Source organism: Zingiber officinale, chromosome 10A (genome assembly GCF_018446385.1).
Source record: "Zingiber officinale cultivar Zhangliang chromosome 10A, Zo_v1.1, whole genome shotgun sequence".
In the NCBI taxonomy this organism is placed as follows: Eukaryota; Viridiplantae; Streptophyta; class Magnoliopsida; order Zingiberales; family Zingiberaceae; genus Zingiber; species Zingiber officinale.
The window spans coordinates 2,539,971-2,561,951 of NC_056004.1; the positions used below are offsets into that span (position 1 = coordinate 2,539,971).

The 21,981-nt window shown below is 40.7% G+C and overlaps 3 protein-coding genes and 1 long non-coding RNA gene across 15 annotated transcripts; 2 read left to right on the plus strand and 2 right to left on the minus strand.

Annotated features, from left to right (window-relative positions):
* The first annotated feature begins 1,083 nt into the window (after positions 1–1,083).
* On the plus strand, positions 1,084–3,004 carry LOC122027042 (transcription factor bHLH112-like). The gene is made up of 7 exons (XM_042585842.1): positions 1,084–1,426; positions 1,518–1,827; positions 1,911–1,997; positions 2,104–2,169; positions 2,264–2,329; positions 2,400–2,450; positions 2,537–3,004. Exons 1-7 carry the CDS (start codon positions 1,191–1,193, stop codon positions 2,732–2,734), a joined length of 1,014 nt encoding a protein of 337 aa, XP_042441776.1. The 5' UTR covers positions 1,084–1,190; the 3' UTR covers positions 2,735–3,004.
* Positions 3,005–3,401: 397 nt separating this feature from the next.
* On the minus strand, positions 3,402–6,108 carry LOC122027043 (universal stress protein PHOS34-like). Its single transcript, XM_042585843.1, has 2 exons — positions 5,144–6,108; positions 3,402–3,583 (listed from the first exon to the last, which is right to left on the minus strand). Exon 1 carries the CDS (start codon positions 5,901–5,903, stop codon positions 5,151–5,153), a length of 753 nt encoding a protein of 250 aa, XP_042441777.1. The 5' UTR covers positions 5,904–6,108; the 3' UTR covers positions 3,402–3,583; positions 5,144–5,150.
* Positions 6,109–7,726: 1,618 nt separating this feature from the next.
* On the minus strand, positions 7,727–9,040 carry LOC122027603. Of its 2 annotated transcripts, XM_042586597.1 has the most exons (3): positions 8,402–9,040; positions 8,219–8,317; positions 7,727–8,107 (listed from the first exon to the last, which is right to left on the minus strand). In XM_042586597.1, exons 1-3 carry the CDS (start codon positions 8,945–8,947, stop codon positions 7,889–7,891), a joined length of 864 nt encoding a protein of 287 aa, XP_042442531.1. In that variant the 5' UTR covers positions 8,948–9,040; the 3' UTR covers positions 7,727–7,888. The 2 variants fall into 2 exon arrangements, with proteins under 2 accessions (XP_042442531.1, XP_042442530.1); XM_042586596.1 differs by having other exon boundaries at positions 8,219–9,036.
* Positions 9,041–9,462: 422 nt separating this feature from the next.
* LOC122027030 lies at positions 9,463–18,090 on the plus strand. Of its 11 annotated transcripts, none has more exons than XR_006124257.1 (7): positions 9,463–9,995; positions 10,104–10,601; positions 10,896–10,991; positions 12,297–13,586; positions 13,731–15,672; positions 15,761–16,148; positions 17,536–18,090. It is a non-coding gene; the product is annotated as an uncharacterized LOC122027030 (long non-coding RNA). The 11 variants fall into 11 exon arrangements; XR_006124253.1 differs by lacking the exon at positions 12,297–13,586 and having other exon boundaries at positions 13,731–14,903; positions 14,999–15,672; positions 17,536–18,054; XR_006124249.1 differs by lacking the exon at positions 12,297–13,586 and having other exon boundaries at positions 13,731–14,394; positions 14,476–15,672; positions 17,536–18,054.
* Positions 18,091–21,981: the final 3,891 nt, after the last annotated feature.

Consider the following 21,981-nt stretch of genomic DNA (forward strand, 5'->3'; position numbering starts at 1 on the left):
GATCAATAAAGGGTGCATATATCCCCCCACGCCAACTTGCATTTCAACTTAATGATTAAGGAATTTGGTATCACACCATTGACAAGGTTAGTACAGTACGAGCAAGTTAAAGCTGCTTTTAGATGTATACAAAAGGGCATAATGTTTCAATTCGAAGATGCTTTGAAAGCAAATGGAACAAACCTTGATTTAAATAATCCACTGAATGAGTGGAGGAAGAGATTGAAGAAATTAAGGGATCATGTCGAAGAAGTAGTCAACAACTTGTTTGCCATTACTTGCGGCTCCACAAAAACAACAACAACAGAAACATTGATTAAATAAAACAACAAAAAGAAATTCCTGAGATTATTAAGATGCCACAGATTTTAAGTGGTTGGTGACTAGATTTTAACTGAAGAGTAGTTGTTGATCACGCATCTGCCGACGTCCTACGCATGAGGACAATGTACAGCAATGTATGACAAAATCCGGCAAGATTCAGTGCCCCAACAAGACCGGGAAAGATCGGCCGCAATGCTCCAAAAAAAGTCAACTCATTGTTCGTCGAGACTCCCGTCTTCATCAGGTACGTGCATGTAGTCAACCATTATTTGTTTGTTTTAGATAATTCTCCGTTCTATAGTCAAAGTGAAAACATGAAAGAGTTGAACAAGCGACAATAGATGGAATACAAAGACAGATGGAATTGTTCCTTCTCTAGCTCGTTTATTTCTGCAGGTGAAATTTCACTGAGATAAAAGAACATGATGAATGTTCTTGAAGTAAATAATAATAAGTTGAGGATGAAAACACTGCCTAGCTCGTGTGGTTCATCTTTCTTTTTCCTCCTCTTTTCTTTCTTTTTGTTGCTTTCTACTTTCTTTTAATTTAGTAAAAGAAGAAGAAAGATTAGCGAGAGACTGTACTGTGGTCTACTTTGAATTGATTAAAGTAAAAGAAACTGCATCATATTCCTTTGCACCCAAGTAAAATATAAATACGCCACTATTTATGCAATTTTAAATATGTAAAAAGGCATTTCAAAGTTCCTAAAAGACTTGAGATTATCCATGAGAAGAACTTTATCTATTGCTATATATCACTTCACCTTCCGCTGATATATTCACTATATAGGCAACTCAATCCATCCTCCAATTTAATCCTTTCCATCGTCGCGATCTTCGCCTCTAAAGCGGGGAGATAGAGAGATGGCAGAAGAATTCTTAAGCATTCAAGGAGGAAGCTGGTGGAGCACCGCAACCGATTTGGGCGAAGCTAAACCTTATCATGATCAGCCCCTTGATCATGAGTCCACAGGGTCGGCTTGTGGCAGCTCAATCACTTTTCAAGAATTCACTCCTAATTCTTTCATGGATTCCACCATGACAACTAGGTTCATCAGCCAGCTTCCTTCTTCCTCCATCTCTTGGACTCAAGCTTTACTGTGCGTGATCTTCATCTTTACTTGTAGTTTTTGATCGATCATACGTTTCATAAGTGCATCATGCATGTAATTTCATTTATGAAACATGTAGGACAAGTTCCGGAAAACCTGTGGATTTCATGGCCATGCTGCAGGATCAAGATCCTGCCATGGTTGGTGCCACGAACCGTAATCTTTTGCTCGACCAATATAACTTTGGGCATGGTGATGAAACCTGCTCGAGCTCACTAGCCATGATGCAAAGCCTAGTGAGGAATGAGCAGCAGCAGGATCCTTCGCCCGCACTGGTAAACCAAGAGCTCATCAATGACCAGTTGCATCTCACCTGCAACACCACTCCGACTGCACTGTGGAATCTTGATGCTAGTAACGATATCAAGTCAATCAAAACAGTTAATAAGGTAAACATTTAATTTAATTAGTTGTGATATATATTGTTAGGATTTTGATACATAATGTTGTTAGCGACACATGTGTAACGCAGAAGAGTTGTTCTTCATCGACCAACAAAACTGGAGGAGAGAAAAGGCAAAGATTAATGGAAAGAGCTTCTCCATTGCCAAGCTTTAAGGTACGGTGATGAACAACGATCATAAGATTTGTTTAGATTATGAACCATCATGCGTGTTTAAGATCTTTGGCCTTTGTACTAGCTTTTCCTTTTACTTGGTTTGCAGGTGAGGAAGGAGAAATTAGGAGACAGAATCACTGCTCTTCAGCAGCTAGTTTCGCCTTTTGGAAAGGTCATAATTAATCTCATTAATAAATGAGTTTCTTTAGGCTTCTCTTCGATCGTGTGTGGTTAAGTAATTGAACCATTGATTACCTTAATGACAGACCGATACTGCATCAGTTCTCCAAGAAGCCATTGACTACATCAAGTGCCTTCATGACCAAGTTGGTGTAAGTGCAAATTAAACAAAAACACACTGAATCCATCTAACTTTGTATTAACTGTGTGATTGAACTTTAGGCTCTCAGCAGTCCCTACTTGAAAGATGGGTTTTCCTTCAAACAAAAACAGGTTTGCCTTTCTTTGAGTTTATCAATAATCATCTATATTAATTATAAATATGCAGTGTGTATTTAGTGATTCCTATTACAATGCAGAGGATGTATGAGCAGCTGAAGAAGTATACTGATGAGGAGAAGCGATTGGACCTGGGAAGCAGAGGACTATGCCTGGTTCCGATCACCGGCAGCTATCCGGCGACTGCAAGTGATACATCCGTTGACTTCTGGCATCCTGGTTCAGTTCTATTTGGAGGAAGCTTCAGATGTAGCAAGAGCAAGCTGGCTGAAGAGTAGATGAAACTGATAAAGAACTAATTAAGCATGCAAAAGTTGAATTGATATGAAGATACGACTAAAGCTGAACCAATTAATTATAGTGGCAGCTGAATGAGGAGTGCTAAATTTGGCAGGAGGAATTTGGAGGAACATTTATTTTGAGTACTTGAGATAAATGGGGGAAGATTTTGATTTGTTTATAAGGTTTGATGGACCTTGGTAATTGGCATATTTGTCTTCTCGTATATTTTCCGGCAGAAATCTGAGTGGATGGCTCGGGTCTTTTAATGTTCTTGCTAGAATAACACTAACGTCCGTAGTCATCATGAAGCTCAAAGGATCTACCTTCCATAATCTATATTCCTTGGGCACAAGAATCAAACATTCAGTTTAAATGAAATGTTGTTTGATCCATAAAGAAAGAAATTGCATGTTTACTCTGTTCCTCTTGTCGCTTATACCAAAGATCGAATTGCTTACCATCATAAATCAGCGTAGATATTGTATTTTAGCCATAAACTTGGACAAGCAACTGGGCAATGCGTTCAAGTTAGCGAGTTATTACACAATTGTTGGCTGACTAAAGTAGTTGACACATGTTGTAAGAGACGAGTTCGTTCAGGCATTCCTTGTGAAGATATCATGTTTCGAGTCTTGAGAAAGTGCAGTACCAGCTTTCTATATCTTGCAAATAACAAACTAAGCAATTAAACAGGGTTTAAAAATCCGTTAAAGCCAACGTAACATAGCACAACGATACTTAAGTTACAATCGAGAATGCAGTGAAAAGTAAATTACACAACACTAGCACAATCGAAGGCTCCCATTATCAGTTCCAAACCTCAATCCAAAAGATGGCGTCTGAGCCTACAAAATGAGATACATTAAATGAGGTGGACAAGCAAACAAACTTTTGCATAACAAGCTCATTGTGACAGAAACTGCGTATTATTAAAGCCTGATACAGGATTGTCAGTCACAACGATCAAATACATCACAAGTGAACCATTTCAGTGTTAAAGAGGAAACCCTTAAAAAATGATGGCCACTTTTTGAGAAGTGTGCTTGTAAAACAGATGCCACAGATACACAGATAGGCGTAAAACTTACATAACTCCAGAAATATTTTGGTACATTGTAAACCAGGATTAAAGAGCACCAAAACAAGAAAAATACTTGTCAGTTGTTATGTATCTGCAAGTTGATCTTGCAATTAATTCTTTGACTTGGTTATGATGGTTGGTGAGATGAGGTCAGTTACAGAGTAAGCAAACTGTCAAGATTTTTAATTGCAGAAAGAATCCAATTATTAGTGCATAGGCTCTAACTCTATTGATGACAAATGGTTAAAATAGTTAAGAAAAATATTAAAAAAAAACAAAACATAGTTGTGTAACATGTTTGTAGAGTAGCAATAACATGTATGCAAATGCTCAAAAGTCAAAATAGTTATGATAGCCCCCCAAATATTCAGTTGATAGATACAAATTTGTGGACCTTACACGGTTAGCTATCTGTTATCAATTATGTAAGGTATCAGTTCTGCTCCCAACAATTATTGTCATAAGAATCAATCATAGGAAAACAAAATTTCTTATTTTCCAAGGATGTGAAATATATTGATATATCAGATAATTTGTTTGAGTTAATATATTTTTTATAACGTAGTCCAACTATTATGATAACATCAGACATTTGTTGAGTTAATATACTAATCATGCTCAATTACTACAACAACAATTTTGATTTTGAAGTCCATTTAAGCGCTAAAGAAGCAAACACAGTGAGAAAAGGGAGCCCCCCTTCTGTAAACTGAATAATTGGATTTAAGCTTTGGAAAACCACAAAAGAAATTCTTACTTCAAATGAATGCCACAATCTAACTAGTCTCAAGTAATTCAAAGCATTTGGGTTATTCAAGTTAACCTAAACCTCTTGCTAAGATCATAAAACCTACTCAGGAGGCAATTCAGTACAGCATTTGATAAGAAGAGCAGAACGCTCCCTCTATTTGTAGTTCATTTTCCAGCATTGAGTAGAAAATATGAACTTCACTCAGCTGACACAGTAATGTAAAAGATACACTCTTTCACTTGAAAGGACTGTCATAGTTATGCAGCTGTGATATGTTGCTTATACATAGCAGTAAATAAGCAAAGGGAACAACTGCCAAGCACCACACATTGAAAAATAGAAAGTCTACGATGTTTTTCTTGCGTCTAGTTGTCTCGCATGCATCGGATTCATATAAGCATACACCATGCATAGTTTTATCTAATTTCCCGATCATAATATCAAAATCGTGTTCATCTAAATCATCGATCGAATCATCAAATTTCATCATCATTTCTTCTAGTAACAAACAATGTTGGTCATATTGATAGGAAAGTAAAAAGTAAGTTGTAGTTTCGAGGCCAAGACTTTGACCTTTGAGTTAAACGGTGGCATCATGGTATTCATCTTCTTCTGGGACAGGATGCAGCTCATCGTCCTTCTCCGTCGACTCCCCTGGAGCTATCGGACTGAGGCCGTCGGTTGCGCCCCCCTCTTCAGGATAGCGCACCACCACGACGGGGCAAACGCAGTGGTGGACGCAGTAGTCGCTGACGCTACCGAGCCTCCCCTTGCTGGTCTTCCTCGAGGCCCCGAAGCCTCTGCTGCCCATGATCACGGCGCTAAGGTTGAGGCGCTCCACCTCGAGGCAAAGACGCTCCTTCATGTCGTGGTCCTTCACGATGTGGATCTTGAACGGAATCTGAGCCTCCACGAGCGGCTGCGCGAGGTCCTGTGCCTTGGTGGTGGTGAAGGCGTCGAAGTCGTCCTCCAACTTCCGCTGCGATTCCTCAGAGCCAGTCTCTTCCGGAACAGAGAGGTCGACGGCGCCCCAATCAGCACCGTAGAGGACAGAAGTAGACCGTACGTGGAGGAGGATGACGATGTCGCCGGGGCGGAGGTAGTTCTGCACGGCCCACTTGACGGCGTAGGCGCTCTCGTCGCTGAGGTCTACAGCGATTGCTATCCGGCGGTGGGAGCCAGCGGAGGGATTCGATGAGGCATCGGAAGAGAGGAAGAATCTGGGAGAGGATGGGTGGGTCGCCTCCTGCGCGGCCGCAGCCGTCGCCTCCTGCGCGGCCGCAGCCGCCGCCTCCTGCGGATCGTAGTGGGGCGGAGTGTGTTGGGGGTTCATTCCGGCGAAAACTAGGGTTTTGTGGGAGTTACGGCTTCTTTGTCGTTGCAAAAAGGTTGGAGACTTGGGGAGAGAGATCTGGAATAAAAGGCGATGGAATCGATTCGGTTCCGGTGTCTTTTGGGGAAGGAGAGAAGGAAGACGACGACTACACGCAGACTCCGACTCTTTGCCTGCCGACGTGGAGAACAAGAAAGAAATACAAAAAGTAAAACAAAACAGTTTGCAAAAATTCCCTTTGCAATTATATTATTATTATTAAAATACTTTTGATTTAAAAAATAGTTCAATTTTTTTTCCCATCACCGCCTTGTTTTTATCTCTTATCAATTCCTCATTAATGTTTTCCTTATAAGGACGTGGGTGTTTAATATTATGGCATTAAAAATAATAGAATATTTGAAACGATAAGTCTAACTGGTCAAAATCTGAATTTAATTAGTTAAAAAATTAATTAAGTTAGTTAAAAAATTAAATAAATATTATTAATAAAAATAAATTATGTATTACTTTTAAAATTAAATATGGAAATGGATAAGAAAGAATATAATTGACTCATATAATATGGTAATACTTGAACACCTTTAATAATTATCCTAATTTTTTTTAAAAAAAGTATTTTAATTTATTCTAGTCATTTAGTATTGTCCTATTTAAAATTAAGTTGGATTTAAATATTTTAAAGAGCAAAATGAGTCTTTGAAGGACAAAAGATAGTATTGTAAAAAAAAAAAAATTATAACACACTTGATCCCCAAACCTTTATTATCCTAATGTATTGCTTTGATTTTAAAAAAACTATGATTTTAGATATCAATAACTAAAACTATGTCTAACTCATTTTGATTAAAATAAATAATGAATCTCAATATATTTCAATTTTTTAGTCAAAAATAATCTATTATAACTTAAATAGAAATATAATGTTTTTTTTCAAAAAAAATCTCTCATTTTCAATTGTACTAAAACATTTATCTAGCCAAGACTCCTTAAAAAAAAAAGATAAAAAAAGCAAGGCAACAATGATATCTAACTTAGATAGACAACTCTCGAACACTCTTCATTCACTATTGGGTAGCATTAATTGTTGAGTAAAGAGTGCGGACCAACTAAAAATTGCTTCAACTAAAAGCTATAACTAAAAATTGCTTACACTAAAAGCTATACATTATTCAGTATCTATTACAAAAGCTCAAGTCATTAACAAATAGCAACACTCAATAATGAATTGATTAATGAAAGGAACCAAATCTGGCTTACGTAATAACACATAAAATGTGCAAAGATTACTCCCTCTGGAATCTTGTGGGGTCGGGGCCAGGGGGCGTTAGGGTGACGGTTCCACCTTTTGCCACATAAAATGTGCAAAGAGATTAAAAAAAGCAAATCATTTCTCAGTCAATAGAGAAATGAAGAAAGTTCGAATGGTTAACTTCATCTATATTTCTTGATTTTTTTTTTTTGGTTTATTGTTTGGGGTTATGTTTAAAAAACATTAATATTATTTCTCATAGAAATAAATGGCATATTAAAGATTAATTTAAATTCGTAAACATATACATCAATGGTTTAAGAAGCATGCATTGAATGCTAATCCAGTTCCAACTACCAAATACGTTGCTGAAATGAACCAATTGAAGGATGGGTACTAAATAGTATGCTCTGCGCAACTTCTTTCCCTTTTATGAGCTTCAGGCGCCGAAACCAAGATCATAAACCTCCAATTCTTTACCAAACAAGAACAACTCAAAACCAAGATCCTCTTTGATTCTTAAGCAACAATATCAGACTAAATAATTCTTTCAAAGTTTAACAGCAGTGTAGGATATTTGTCCAATTCCTAATCATTATTGCAAATTGAGCAAACAACTGATCGAAATAAAAGTTCGAGATAGAAGATTAAGCTCATGGAGAAGTAGATAGAGATACGCAATTAAAACATAGCTCGCCGATCAACATATACTAGTAATGGAGGGGATAATTAATTACAATGATAGCTTAAGCGAGAGATCGAGAGGGGTAGCAGTGGCGAAGAAAAGAGAGGAGGAAGCATCACCAGGCGCCGTTCGATCAGCAAACATAGATGAGGCGCCATCGATGGATGCTCTCAGGCTGCTCGACGATGGGAAGAAATCGAACTCCTTGATTGCTTCCCTCTCCTTCTTCTCTGATGGCTTCAGCTTTGTCTGGTGGCAGCCATACTCCTACATGCAGCCCAAGGAGAAGACGATAAATGAACGATATAGCTAGCAGGAGAAGGAACAGAATAGATTAAAAGAACGCTAAAGGTGCGGCGAAGAGGGGCTGCTGATTACCAGATTTACAGACATTGCAGCAGCGAGGTTCATCTCGAAGTAATCGGCGCCTCCGTTGGACAGATTGGGCGATTGGTTATTGCCGAAGAGACGTTTCTTCTGAAGCAAGTTTAATAAAAAAGAAGCGTGCGAGGAGAAGTTTATTTGAAGGGGGAGAGAGAGAGATGGAGTTGGGTAACTCACTCTGGCGCAGAACTCGCACTGATCGGAGAGGCATTGGGTAATTTGGTTTGAAGGGGGCTCTGGGAATGGACCTCCGACGCGGAACCTGTCTTCCGCCGCAGTCCTCCGGTGGCCATCCAGCGCGAACGGATCTGCAAGCACAGGTCGGGCGGCGGAGCCAGCCGAAGCTCCACCGAAGGAGGTCACCGACATCGGGCGGAGTCGATGGAGGTACCCGTGCATTGGAAGGCCTACGGTGTATGAGACGGGTGCGCCATAGATGGCCGAAGGGCCGGCAGCGACGGGGCTGAGCTGTTGGAAACTGAAAGGCTGAAGATCGTGGGGGGGAGTGCCGAGTTCCTGGAGGCGGATCTGCTCGAGCTGCGCGACACCAAGGCCGCGCTGCGGAGGCCGCTTTGGCCCGGCCGTCTTAGCCCCTCCCCCTCCTTTCCGAATCTTTGCCTTCGCCACCGTAGCTCCAGCGGGGTAACCACTGGCTGCGCCGCCTCCGCCGGCCTCTTCCGGCTTGTTCTGCGAAGAGGGCCACAGGAAGAAGGACGTCGCCATGGTCGAAGCTAACGACTGGCTGCGACTGAAGGAGGCGCTACCGAGTCGGTCAGGTATATATTGTGGGACGAGGCCAACAACACATCGATCAAACTACACGCACCGGCGGTGCAAAATGGTAACGGAATGGGAAGCCAGGGGCCGTGGTCCCATTCTCTCAGCAAAACGAACGGACACGTGTCGTAATCCCTGTGGCGAATACGAGTATGGTCTAGTCGTGCTCCAGCGCTGCAGCGGGTTCCACACTCTTCCTCTGCAGTGCTTTTCTTGTCTTTTCTTCGAAATTTTCATGTCGTGTATGTAATTGGGTTAATTGGAGTCATCCGATGAAGATCATCAGAAACTTCGGCCTTTCGCTTTCTCTACTAGAGGTTTGTAAAATTTAAAAATTAATAAAACGTCTGGAGTCATGGTAGATGTTTGATTCGAGGTTTGTAATTTTAAAATAACACTGAAAACTCAAATCTATTGTATCATTAAAAAAACAACTAATTTAAAACCCTAACATTGAAGATGTAGGCATCAACAGCAGCAGCGTTAAGTGCGGAAGTAGGGTCACGGATTAGGAGGGGCCGTGGTGGACTTGATGATGGTATTTTCCTAATCAGGAAGATTGGTTCTTCGGTGAGGAGCGTGATGATGGGCTGTGTTGGGTCGAGATTGAATCTAAGTCTAGTCTAGTGGTCCCGATCTAGGCATCTCCGACTCAGTGAGGAGCGGAGCGGACGGAGGCGGGCAGGGTGGGGGAAGAGGGCAGAGGACGAACTGTCTGGTGGAAGCTTAGTGATTAAGAACAAGGACGAGCACCTGGATGGAAGAGTGTTGTTGTCTATTCTGCGTTTGCCGCAAAGGGACAGACCAGTTGGATACTGACGAGACTGGCGTCTCAGATCAGACCCACAGAGAGACAGACAGAGAGAGAGAGGGTGTGTGAGGAAGCAGACGAGCCAGAGACAGCAGCGATGCAGCTTAGTGGCTCAGGCACCAGTCCGGGCAGCCTTTCCCTTCGCCATTGCCAGAGAAGGCGAAGCTCTGTGAGCTTAGGCAGGTGTCGATATTGCTCTTCCTATTAGCTTGTCGCCTACTTCTAACTTGATTAATTTACAACTACTTCTTTTTGCGCACCCAAAATCCAAGTCCCTACCTTCCATTGCAGAAATCCATCTCAGGGAAAGGATAAGATTTGGGAATGGAATGCGGAATCCAAGTTGATGGTAGGTTGTGAACTGAGTTATTATTTGATATCTCCCAACTGTTCGATAAAAGTCCCCAACGATAAAAAAAGGAGGGGACCATCTCCGCGGCCTTCGACTGGATGATAGATACAAGGAGAAAGGATATGAGGGCAATGTAATAAAGGAAGAGATGTAGCCCGCGATAGTATAGTGATGCTCAAAAAGGTCGCGGGGACGGTAGGCTTTTGAGAGCCCAGCAAAAACAGCTACGCGGACAGGGAAAGAGAAACAGAAGATTGACTGTATCTGAACTGAGATCCGGTACCAGATATTGTGGTATTATTTGACGAATTTGACGGGGCAACCAAACAAGGGCATCAGTTTTTCTCACCTACTCCTCCTATAATGCAGCTGTAGCAGTTCAATTCTCTTAGCTGTGGAACTGCAGAGTTCACATTGCATGAAGCTCTCCTGCTCAAGTATGTGCGTCGATCATTTATTATTGAACTAAAAGGTTGTATTTGACCGACTGAGAGTTAATATTCATCAGTAGAGTCTATGAATGTTTATTGTTCTTCTTATAAAGCACAGTTTTGGAAACTCCAAATATTCTTAGGCCCTTATTAACCTGTAATGCAGGAATATTTTTTACAAGCCTCACAATTATATACTTAGATGATTAGGTTTCTATTTGTCATGCTTTCTAGATGTAATAGTTATTATACTTGCCTCATTGGCCGCAAATTGATACTTAACATGCTTTCTGTTTGCAGAAGCACTGTAGCAGTAACAATAATAGTATGCAAACGCTTATCTTTCTGGTTCTTGGAAAGATGTGATGTATTGAGAGAGGAATGTTAAGACTAGAGGTGAGTACGTTTGAAGTCTTAAAACTTTTTTTTGTTATTGCTGTTGTTATTATTAGTTTAACCTAAGAAATTTTGATTGTGAGGTTTAGTACTTAGTTGAGAGATTATTCAATAGAAAATTATTTGTATTATATCATGTTTTGGCGAGCTATATTCTCTATCAAATCCAACTACATACTAGGTGATATTCAAAGCCATTTTTGAAACCAAAAGGATCTTGATAATAAATTTATTAGTATATAAACTCAGTCATTTACTGTTCTCATCACTGTATTGTATTTGTATTTATGAGCTGATTACAGCTTTCTTCAAGGACATAAAGCTAATTTATAATACTGGACTGGACCTAGGCCTTGTAAAATCAATATACCTTAATATCCATTGCTCGGTAATAAATGATGGATTATTGAATCTTGATTGGTGCATTTGCATGTGATAATATAGATTGAGAGTTTGTTCCCTGGTTGAGTCCTTGTTACATGAGTTCTGATGCGGTTATATTTTCTTTAAATTAAAATAAAAAAAATTTCAAAAGTTGGTACCCAATTATATCATCTTTTGGAATTTGGTCATCAAAACTTAGTAAATGCATTGAAATTGGTTTCGTTTCTCATCATTAACATGCACCAATTGTGGTTATTGATGAGTAGGACAATGCTTCTCCGAAGACAAGTAGCCAAAGAGGACATAGTAAACATAAGTTGAGTGAATAACTATAACATTTATTTCTTCTGAGTGGCATGCATATTTTCCATGTCAAAATAAAAGCAGACAGATTGAACTCTGTTCATTTGCATGGTCTTACTACTATGTTTATGATCCTTTAAAATCTCCTATTATGTAATTTACAACAAATATTTATTAAATGATAGCTCACTCACATATCACCAATTTTTTTTTATGTTTTTAATGGCTTTGGAAGGAAGAAGCTGCGAACATTGATTTTCTTCTTTGCTAGTATGCTGTGTGAATCGTGTAATCATTATCCATAATCTTATATGTGCAGGCAGGCTAAAGGTCCACTGGATTTTGATAGATCTCTGTATAACCAACTAACCCTATAAATGATGTCACTGTATGGAGATTAATTCATGTAAACTCGATATTAGACTAAATGTTTAGTAGGAAATCTCTGTAGAACCTGTTTCTAATTATCAGATTTGATAAATTGATAGTAGCAGCACTACTAGACTTGGGCAGTGAAAAATTGTAAAGGACAATTAGAAAAGAAGTAATTTGTTTAGCAAGAAGCACGTCATGCGTTTGTACAAGCAGCTAATAAGGTTATTGTCTTGATCTTATCAGATTAATATGCCTACTGGCTTGATCTTATCCTGCACTCTAACTGGCCTAGCAAGCAGTGTTATACTGGTATGGTACTAATTGGCATCAAGGTATGGAAAGTATCAAATATTGTTGGTCAAATGAGGAGTAAGGGCATTAGGGTCACAACCCACAAGAAGATGGTGGTAATGCCATGGGAAAGGATAATGCCTTTATTTCCATGTTGGTAGTAGAAGATCCGTAATGGTTTGCTCCCAATGGCATTGAAAGGTAGTATAAATCTGAAACAAAATCCAATCAGGCCGCCCCGTCTAGTTTCTGAAACACCGGCGGCAAATTTGATGGAAAAATTAATTAGAAATTTTTTCTCTATCTCCTCTAACGCATTAAATTTAGCTGAAAGATATGGTGAACTTAGATTGTTAGAGATATGATACACAATCATAAAATATTTTATAGATTTAGTAACATTTTAATTTAGATTTAGCTTGAGATGATGAGTTCCTTTAAACCAGTTATGACATTTTGTCAGTGAATCCGCTAGGCGCTAGCTAATCATTAGTTGATGAAATATTGTACAACATTTTTGTTAGTATGCATTTTTTTTTCTTTGAGTAGAAGTTGTGTATAAAAGCTTGATATCATAGGAGAACTTCATCCAATTTTTTTAGAGCATGTTATAATTTAATCATCAGTTTTTATTCTACTAAGAAATTAAATTATTTTTTAAGAGAATGCAAGACCTCAATTCCAAGAACCTGCACCTTTAGCATTAGTATACACAATTTAAAGATGACCTTAATCTTCATGAGATCTTCCCATTAAATATTCCTGATATTTAGATATTTGTTTTAGTTTGTCTATTGGATAAATTGAAAATACAATTTATATTCTTAAAGTTAGAGGTTGTAAAGGCGTTTCATTGCTGGTTGCTATACCAAGAGTCAGTTTATGTTTTGCCTTATCTGTTGGGATAGACATTTTTTTTAGATATTCGATGTGTATTTTGGGTCTTATAAACTATATTTTTTTCACAAAATAAAAAATGTGAAGAAATAGTCTAGTCAACACTAGTTGTAAGTAAAAGTTGATTATGCTCATTTCAAATGTCTTTTGCAGTCCATCTCAAAAGGAGCTAAACTAAGAAGTCAGTTTATAGCTAATCACCTAATGTCTAGGGATAGGAGGAGTTTTTTCAAGGACAAGTACCTATCGGGAATTGATCTATGCTCCATTGTAATAAATCTATCAACTTCTAACCAACTGAATATTCCATGGGACAACATTAGTTGCTACAAATGATGGGGGAGGGTGCGTAATTATTGAATCGTTTGACTAAATATATAGGCAATTATCATGGTTTAACTTCTTCCCAAATTTATTTTTTAAAACATGTTATGAAGATTTGTTGTATTATCTTTCTAACATATGATTGCATCCATTCATATTTGACAGGCGACGGTTTCTCCGGCGAAGTGTACATTCAGCAGATCATATTCAGCACTCCAGCCATCAAAATACAGTTATCATTACACCACAAGGTATGACCGGTCATACGTGCATGAGGCATGCAATGCTACGGTCCTACTGCTGCCTCCATTATCTGACAAACCACAATGCTTTTAAATTTAAAAAATTATTCCTTTTTTTTTCATTGGCTTGCTCTGAACATTATTCTCGATCGTTTTCATCTCGGACTGGTATCTTGAGATGGCAGCCGGCGGCGGGATGGCTCTCAGTGCTCGAGCCGAGGTGGCTGAACACTGTCATGGACGTCTCGGGGCTTGACGCTGTCAAAGTCGCGGCGGCAACTGCCATGGCGTTGCTGCATTTCCATAGCTTCTCCTTTTTTACCCATTATGTTAGAACCAGAATGAAGAGGAATGGAGCAAAAATTAAGCTCTTTCTTTATCTATAAATGATGAAAAATTGGAGCTAAATGGTGACCGAATTACTTTATCCACGCATTTGCTGGAGGCGAGAGCTGCGCGGAAGGACGAAGATTGAACAGGTAAGAACTCGTACGTAGCAGAGACCAGCGCCGACGCGGCCATCACCGATGGTTTGAACTCCAGCATTTTAACATCTGCATTTTTCCTTATGCAATCGTCAATCAATGGTAAATTAGATGGAGAATCACTGATAAAGATTAGATTTTTTTTTTATATCTTCAAATAATCATACCATTTAGTGCTTTAAGGAGGATGTCAGCTGCATGGGCTTGAAGAGCTTGGAGGAAAGAAGTCTGGACCTTCGAGAAGAATGAGAGGAAGAACGGAAGGAAGGAGAATGGGGTGATCGATCGCATCCTCCAGTCTAGCGCCCCGAGCACCAGAAGCTCCATTCTTTGGATCGTGTGCAAATTGAATACAAATCCTTCATTTCTCTACCGAAGGATGAGTTGGGCGAAGCAGTGAAATCGATTAGTTTTGAAGTCATTCATAAATCCACCAAAGAAGGATTTCTCCTCTTGTTTTTTGGAGCATTACCTGAATATCTTCAAGTGCCATGACAGTCATCTGCATCTTTGACGCCAGGGAGAGGCAGGAGACAGAGAGGAGACGAACAATCCACGGCTTGTCGCTCTGCAACCATAGATTGATCCATCACTGATTATAAAATGAAATGGTATGAAAGGATCCATTCAGATTCGTCTCTTTTAGCAACATATGTACCGGGATTTCGCGTTTGGAGAGGTAACGATCAATGTAGTTTACTGCAAGGTAAGCGATGGCGGGTTTCAAATTGCAATCGGACTGCGCCTGCTCAAGGAGACATCAAGATGATGAAGAAAGCTGCTTCCTTTATTTGCATTTCTATTTACAATAGCTTGTCTACCGTTACCTTAAGAACTAGAGCGACGGCCTCTCGCCTAGCGCGAAGGTCAATAGCTCCGACGGCAGATGTTATTTGATCGGCCTCAGCAACGAAGAGGTTGGATATAGAGAATGAGCACTGCAGATCGTCGTAGGAGCTCGTGAGCTGGTTACCAAGATCAGAATCCATTATTTCTCAAGTAGTAGCAATTGAAGGTAAAAGTTGGATGTTTCTTTGGCTGAGAACACAAGGGAAGTAGGATCAAGGGGAGAGCTTTATAGGCCAAACTCTTCTAATACAAATCACAAACATGCTATAAACTGTTGCTGAGTTCCTTCATCAATCTCGAGCTTTCTGAATAATTCCTTCTCTTCTGCTCGGTGGTGATGGGAATGTAATGGCGACCGATAGCTTTTCCTAAAAGGTTTCAGGAAAAATAAAGGCGCAGAGAGAAAAAAATGGCAGGGGAGACTATTGATGTTTGTCGGAGAAGAGTACAGGTGTCACTGTCCTAATGGCGACATCGTATGCTTGGTGGTGCCCACCGGTGCAGAGGTAGGAGTCGAAGAAAATATTACTGGTAACAAGCGATTATGTTTTCCATTATCTTCTTACCTGGATTATTACAATGTTTAGATTTGGACGGCTGCTGATATTAATCATCTCAGGTTCTTGATGAGGACTTGACTTTAGGGATCACAGATTTTTTAGCAGGATTCGTAATGTGGCTGCAATGCTCGTTTTCCATGGTGGTGGAAGTTTTGATTTTTAACTGCGAATGGTCAACTCCAGCTCTTCAGCCATTGACAAAAGTTCGCATAGAAACAAGGTCAGGGACCTCTTTGCCTTGTTTCCTGATTGAAGCAAGCCTATGCCTTCTGTTTCGCTTATTAGACTGTAGTGTCCATGCTCCTCATCCCGCTTTTGAGTGTGGCTCATGAATGCAAAAGGAAATTTCTTCAATTTTTATCCTGCCACAAGCAGCTCTTGACAGCTATCCTGCAATGTCCTTTCGAGCCAGTGCAGGAGAAAAAGCTGCGTATAAGATATCCCATGGTGAGTTTCAAACTCTCATTACTTGGAGCTCGTCCTATTTTTTTTATCATTGTGTCATGCCCCGAAGGGTAAAAGATGAATGTTAGGGTTATGAGGAGGCTGTTAATGAAAGTTGATGAAATATGATATCATAATGAGAAACTATTACTTGACAGAGGAGATAAAAAAAGACCTATAATATAGGGTTGATATGGGGAGTAAATCGGGAGGTTTTACGTGTACTGAGAAGGTCAAATACGGATGGGTCAGTCCAATCGTCCCAATTGGACATTCCAAATTAAGAAGGGTGGTCAATCGATCCGCCCAACTCTAGGGGATCAGATCCTTGATTTTTCCAATCAATCTAGCCGACTCTAGGGGCTCAGTTCTTTCGACAATCAGCTCCATTCAGTTAGCTCAACTCCTTGATTTCTTAAATCGTTCCATTCGACTCTAATGACTCAGCTCCCAAAACAATAAACCCAGTGCCCTACTCAGCTCCATTAGGCCCCGCCGATTCAACGCCCACGCCATTCGACTCATTTCTACCGACTCAACTCAGTTCTTCTTCACTTAGCAAGCCAGCCTCTTTGGCCGAATTAGTTTTATATTTTAGGTGCTTGACCAACATCAAGATTAACACAACACATGAGATGACACGTGGGGTGTCAAGACACGTGTGATAGTATGATTATACAGATATAAGATATGAGCGATGCGACACTACAATACATAAAAATACGACGATATGATATTTTTCTTACTATGACACGACGTCCAATTAACAATGAGAGAATACTATTTCAGTATTATAAAAAGATTTCATATATGTGGGTCAAGGTATACACACACACATAGACATATATATATATATATATATATATATATATATATATATATATATATATATATATATATATATATATATTCTCCATTAAATTTTTACTGTACATCTTCTCTATCCCTCCTTGATTGGAAACTGATTTGAATATCGTAGTAGCTGAGTCGGACTATCCTAACCTCTATTCTAACACTTTCCTTCTTTTTCTTACCAACGATTATCCTTGACGACTCTTTCCTCCTATAGATGGTTGATAACTTTGTCGACATCAGAAATAACTCACCAAGAACTTATTTATCGACGATCTCAAATGGGAACATGGATATCATATGATTTTTCTTTGACAATATCTTTTTACTCTATAGCACATATCTTCCTCTTACTAAATATCGACTTTGAATAGAAATTTATTCGGTATTTTACTGAATAGATATATTAAGGAAGTTTATCAAGTATATTAATTCTTATTTGAAAAAAATTTGAAATTCACTAACTCTAATCCGACTACATTGTCATTTTATTGCTTTCTTGGACATCAAATTTGACTTTTAACTTGACTTGCTGCAGTGAAATTTACAACAACTCACGCAGTGCCTCACCTCAGTAGCTGCCGTTGGCCAGAGATGGGGTCTACTGTATAGCAACATACAGTAGTGAAAAGTTATACCATAACAATCCAGTCAAATCCTATTAGAGCTCTATTTTTTTTACTGATTCTAAGTCGAGACTTTCAAGAGTGGTACACCGACAATGAGATGATGATGTTGGCTGCTGTCATTGGAGTCCGCAAAAGAAAAGAGGTCGAAGGGAGGAATCATCGTCTTCTCCAGCACTTGGATAATCACATCAAATGGAAAGGAGTTAGAATGATACTGGGATATCTTAACATTGCCACTCTAATGCCCAAGTTAGAATCAACAGAGAGAGGTAGAAGAATAATGTAGACAATAAGTAATAGACTTCTTGAGATCAACATATCCTTTCCCTCTCCCTGCCGACTCCATTTTATATTCTTCATTGATAGCCTTTGGCCTTCTATATATTAATGCATGGTCTTTATAATTTCGATGACTTTTGATCTTTTCTTGTATTAATGATCAATGGTCTTTACGATTTTCATGGTTTTTAACCTTCTGTTTTATTAACGATTAATGATATCTAATGGCTTTTGATCTTCTCCTATGTTATGATAATGATTGTTGTCTTTAATGTATTAATAATAGGTGTTTCGAGATATATTAATTTTGCATATACATTTGGGGGCTTTTGGTTACTTTGATTTGAGATTAGGAGAAAAGGACCTCATAAGCATTGTATAATTAATCGGAAAACCAGGTGACTTTGGTATTTACCGCTCGGGTGACCCAAGGCTTGCATCCTTAACTTGCCCTCGAGCTGAGGTCTCGCTTGGCTGGTGCCTAACTCAAGTGATAGGGACATGATTAAGTTGCACGACTGTTATTCGCTCATATCAAATTTTTTAGTTTATAATCTACCGAACCTCTTAACCTATATTAAGTAGTATAGTAGAGGATTAGGTCGTCTCTCACGTGGAACTAATTGTTGGAACCCCAAGATATTTTGATGTGATCAAACAAGTTAAGTTAGGTTCTGTTTGGTTTAACTCTTGTGTCTAAGTGTGTAGGAGCTTAGAAGCACAGGAAGTAGAGCGGAAGACGCGGCTAGCGAGAAGGATGGCACGGGAGAGAGCCGACGGGTTCGGTGCGTCCGAGGGACGAGGTGACCGCGGAAGAGTACGCCGGTGGACGAAAAGAACGTATGCGACGTTCGAGGGACGAGAAACCGGGGAGGAAGGTTGCTCGAGGAGAAGGCCGGAACTTGGGTTCGGGTGAGTCCTATTCCGGATGGCCGAGATCACCCAAGCAAACGGAGCCGAAAGCGGAAGACCCAGGCGAGCAGCAGAAGGCCCGGACCAGAAAGTCAACTTGGTTGACTTAGCGGTCCGAGCGCCCGGATCCATTTCGGGCGCCCGGAGTTGGCTTTTTGACCAGATCGCGTCAAGCGCGATCCGTTGTGTTGGGGATAAAATTTATCCCCCCCAGGGCACCCAGAACCCCTTTGGGGCTCTCCTACCAAGGTTATAAATATAGCCTTGGTCCAGAAACTTTTAATCAATCACAAGTAATTCAATTCCATCACTTGTACGCTCCATTTGAGAGTTAAGCTTCTATTTCTTGTGCGTCAACGTTATAAGAGGCTTCTCCCCCAGAGGAGATCTTTTTGTACGCTTTGCATCTGTCTTGGATTAACAACCTCCCCGGTTGTAACCAAGTAAATTGCACGTATTTTTTAACATTATTTATTTTTACATTATGTTTGTTTTACCCTAACTTAACTTGGGTTGTTCACATCAAAAAGGGGGAGATTGTTGGAACCTCAAGGTGTTTTGATGTGATCAAATAAGTTAAGTTAGGTCATGTTTGGTGATCCGGTGGTAAGGACCGGGGACCCTCGTTGGCGGGAGATCAACGACACATGGAGGTCAATGGTCAAGAAGGTCAACCCCAAGGTCATGCTAAGAGGACAGAGGTCGGCTGAGTGGAGTAGCGGGCCGACCGAGCATCCGGCCGACCGGACATCTGGCCAGGGGTCTCCCGGACCGGACGAAAGGCAGCCCGACCAGGGGTCGGGTTTCCGATGATCAAGGTAAAGGAGTCTATTGGTCGGGTGGACAGGCCGTTCGGCCGAGCCGCAGGACAGCAAGGCGCAATTCCATCTAAGCACATGAGCAGAGCTTCCCCGCCCGGGCCGAGGTATGCGCATTCCCGGAGGCCATGAGCGCCGAGCGGCTGGTCCGCTCGGCCCGGGAACAGGTAAGAGCGCTATGAGACAAAAAGGACAGCTGGTAACTTCATCCTTGAGACACCTGCCGCCGACAAACAGCATGGTCGGCGGCCAGAGCGGACAGAGTATCGTACGATGGAAGTTTCCACCGTCACATCCGGGATATGCTCAGACGATTGCGGAATGGCGTCAGGCATGTTTTTCTGACACAACCCTACTGAGGTATGTTTAGGGAAGCGTACCAGTGCCTTCCCGGGGTCCTATATAAGGACCCCTAGACTTCGACGAAGGTATGTGATTCTGATCACTATAGCCACAGTAGCGTTGCCTTGCTCTTCTTCCTCTTCACTGCCTGACTTAAGCGTCGGAGGGTCGTCACCGGGAAACCCCTCTCGGCTCGGCTTCTTTGCAGGTTCGCCGGAGATCCACATCACTAGTTGGAGACAGCGGAGAGTGTCACGTCCCCAGTGTCCGTCGACTCAGCGCTCGGACAGGATCATTTGGTTTAACCCTTGTGTCTAAGTGTGCAGGAGCTTAAAAAGCACAGGAAGTCGAGCGGAAGACGCGGCTAGCGAGAAGGACGGCACGGGAGAGAGCCGACGGGCTCGGTGCGTCCGAGGGACGAGGTGACCGCGGAAGAGTACACCGGTGGACGAGAAGAACGTACGCGACGTTCGAGGGACGAGAAACCAAGGAGGAAGGTTGCTCGAGGAGAAGGCCGGAACTTGGGTTCGGGTGAGTCCTATTCTGGATGGCCGAGATTACCCAAGCAAGTGGAGCTGAAAGCGGAAGACCCAGGCGAGCAGAAGAAGGCCCGGACCAAAAAGTCAACTTGGTTGACTTAGTGGTCCGGGTGCCCGGATCCATTCCAGACGTCCGGACCGTCCGAGCGCCCGGAACCATTCCGGGCGCCCGGAGTTGGCTTTTTGACCAGATCACGTCAAGCACGATCCGTTGTGTTGGGGATAAAGTTTTATCCCCCAGGGCGCCCGGAACTCCTTCGTAGCGCCCCGACCAAGATTATAAATATAGCCTTGGTTCAGAAGCTTTTAATCAATCACAAGTAATTCAATTCCAGCACTTGTACGCTCCATTTTAGAGTTAAGCTTCTATTTCTTGTGTATCAACGTTGTAAGATACTTCTTCGCCTAGAGGAGATCTTTTAGTACGGATGGATCAAATATGGATGGGTCAGTCTAATCGTCCCAGTTGGACAATCCAAAATAAGAAGGGTGGTCAATCGATCCGCTGAACTTTAGGGGATCAGATCCCCGATTTTTTCAATCAGTCTGTCCGACTCTAGGGGTTCAACTCTCTCGATAACCAGCTCTATTCAGTTAGCTCAACTCCCTGATGTCTTAAATCATTCCATCTGACTCTAATGACTCAGCTCTCAGAACAATAAATCCAGTGCCCTGCTTAGCTCCATTAGGCCTCGCCGACTCAACGCCCACGCCATTCGACTAATTTCTACCGACTCAACTCAGTTCTTCTTCACTTAGCAAGTCAGTCTCTTTGGCCTAATTAATTCTATATTTTATGCGCTTGGCCAACATCAAGATTAACACAATACATGGGATGACACGTGGGATGTCAGGACACGTGTGACAGTATGTATATGAGATATGAGATATGAGCGATGTGACAGTACAATACATAAAAATACGACAATGTGATATTTTTTCTACTAGGACACAATATCCAATTAATAAGGAGAGAATACTATTTCAGTAGTGTTATAAAAAGAGCTCAGATATGTGGGCCAAGGTATACGCGCACAGACATATATATACATACTCTCCATTAATTTTCTACTGTGCATCTTCTCTATCTTTTCTTGATTGGAGACTAATTTAAATATCAATAGTAGCTGAGTCGGACTATCTTAACCTCTATTCTAACACTTTTCTCTTTTTTCTTTTCTCTTGACCAACGATTATCCTTGACAGCCCCTTTCTCCTATGATTGATAACTTTGTCAACATATAAATATCTCACCAAGGACTTATTTATCAGCCATCTCAAATGGGGACATGGATATCGTATGATTTTTCTTTGACAATCTCTTTTATTCTATAGCACATATCTTCCTCTTACGAAATATCGACTTTGAATAGAAATTTATTCGGTATTTTACTGAATAGAGATATTAAGGAAGTTTATCAAGTATATTAATTTTTATTTGAAAAAATTTGAAATTTACTAACTC

What these genes read in the sequence shown, in the direction of transcription:
- LOC122027042 (XM_042585842.1), top strand. Translation starts at nt 1,191, where the DNA reads ATGGCAGAAGAATTCTTAAGCATTCAAGGAGGAAGCTGGTGGAGCACC. An exon ending in TCTTGGACTCAAGCTTTACT is followed by an intron (nt 1,427 to 1,517) that starts GTGCGTGATCTT and finishes TGAAACATGTAG; the next exon opens with GACAAGTTCCGGAAAACCTG. An exon ending in TTTCCTTCAAACAAAAACAG is followed by an intron (nt 2,451 to 2,536) that starts GTTTGCCTTTCT and finishes ATTACAATGCAG; the next exon opens with AGGATGTATGAGCAGCTGAA.
- LOC122027043 (XM_042585843.1), bottom strand. Translation starts at nt 5,903, where the DNA reads ATGAACCCCCAACACACTCCGCCCCACTACGATCCGCAGGAGGCGGCG.
- LOC122027603 (XM_042586596.1), bottom strand. Translation starts at nt 8,947, where the DNA reads ATGGCGACGTCCTTCTTCCTGTGGCCCTCTTCGCAGAACAAGCCGGAA. An exon ending in CTGCAATGTCTGTAAATCTG is followed by an intron (nt 8,108 to 8,218) that starts GTAATCAGCAGC and finishes GGCTGCATGTAG; the next exon opens with GAGTATGGCTGCCACCAGAC.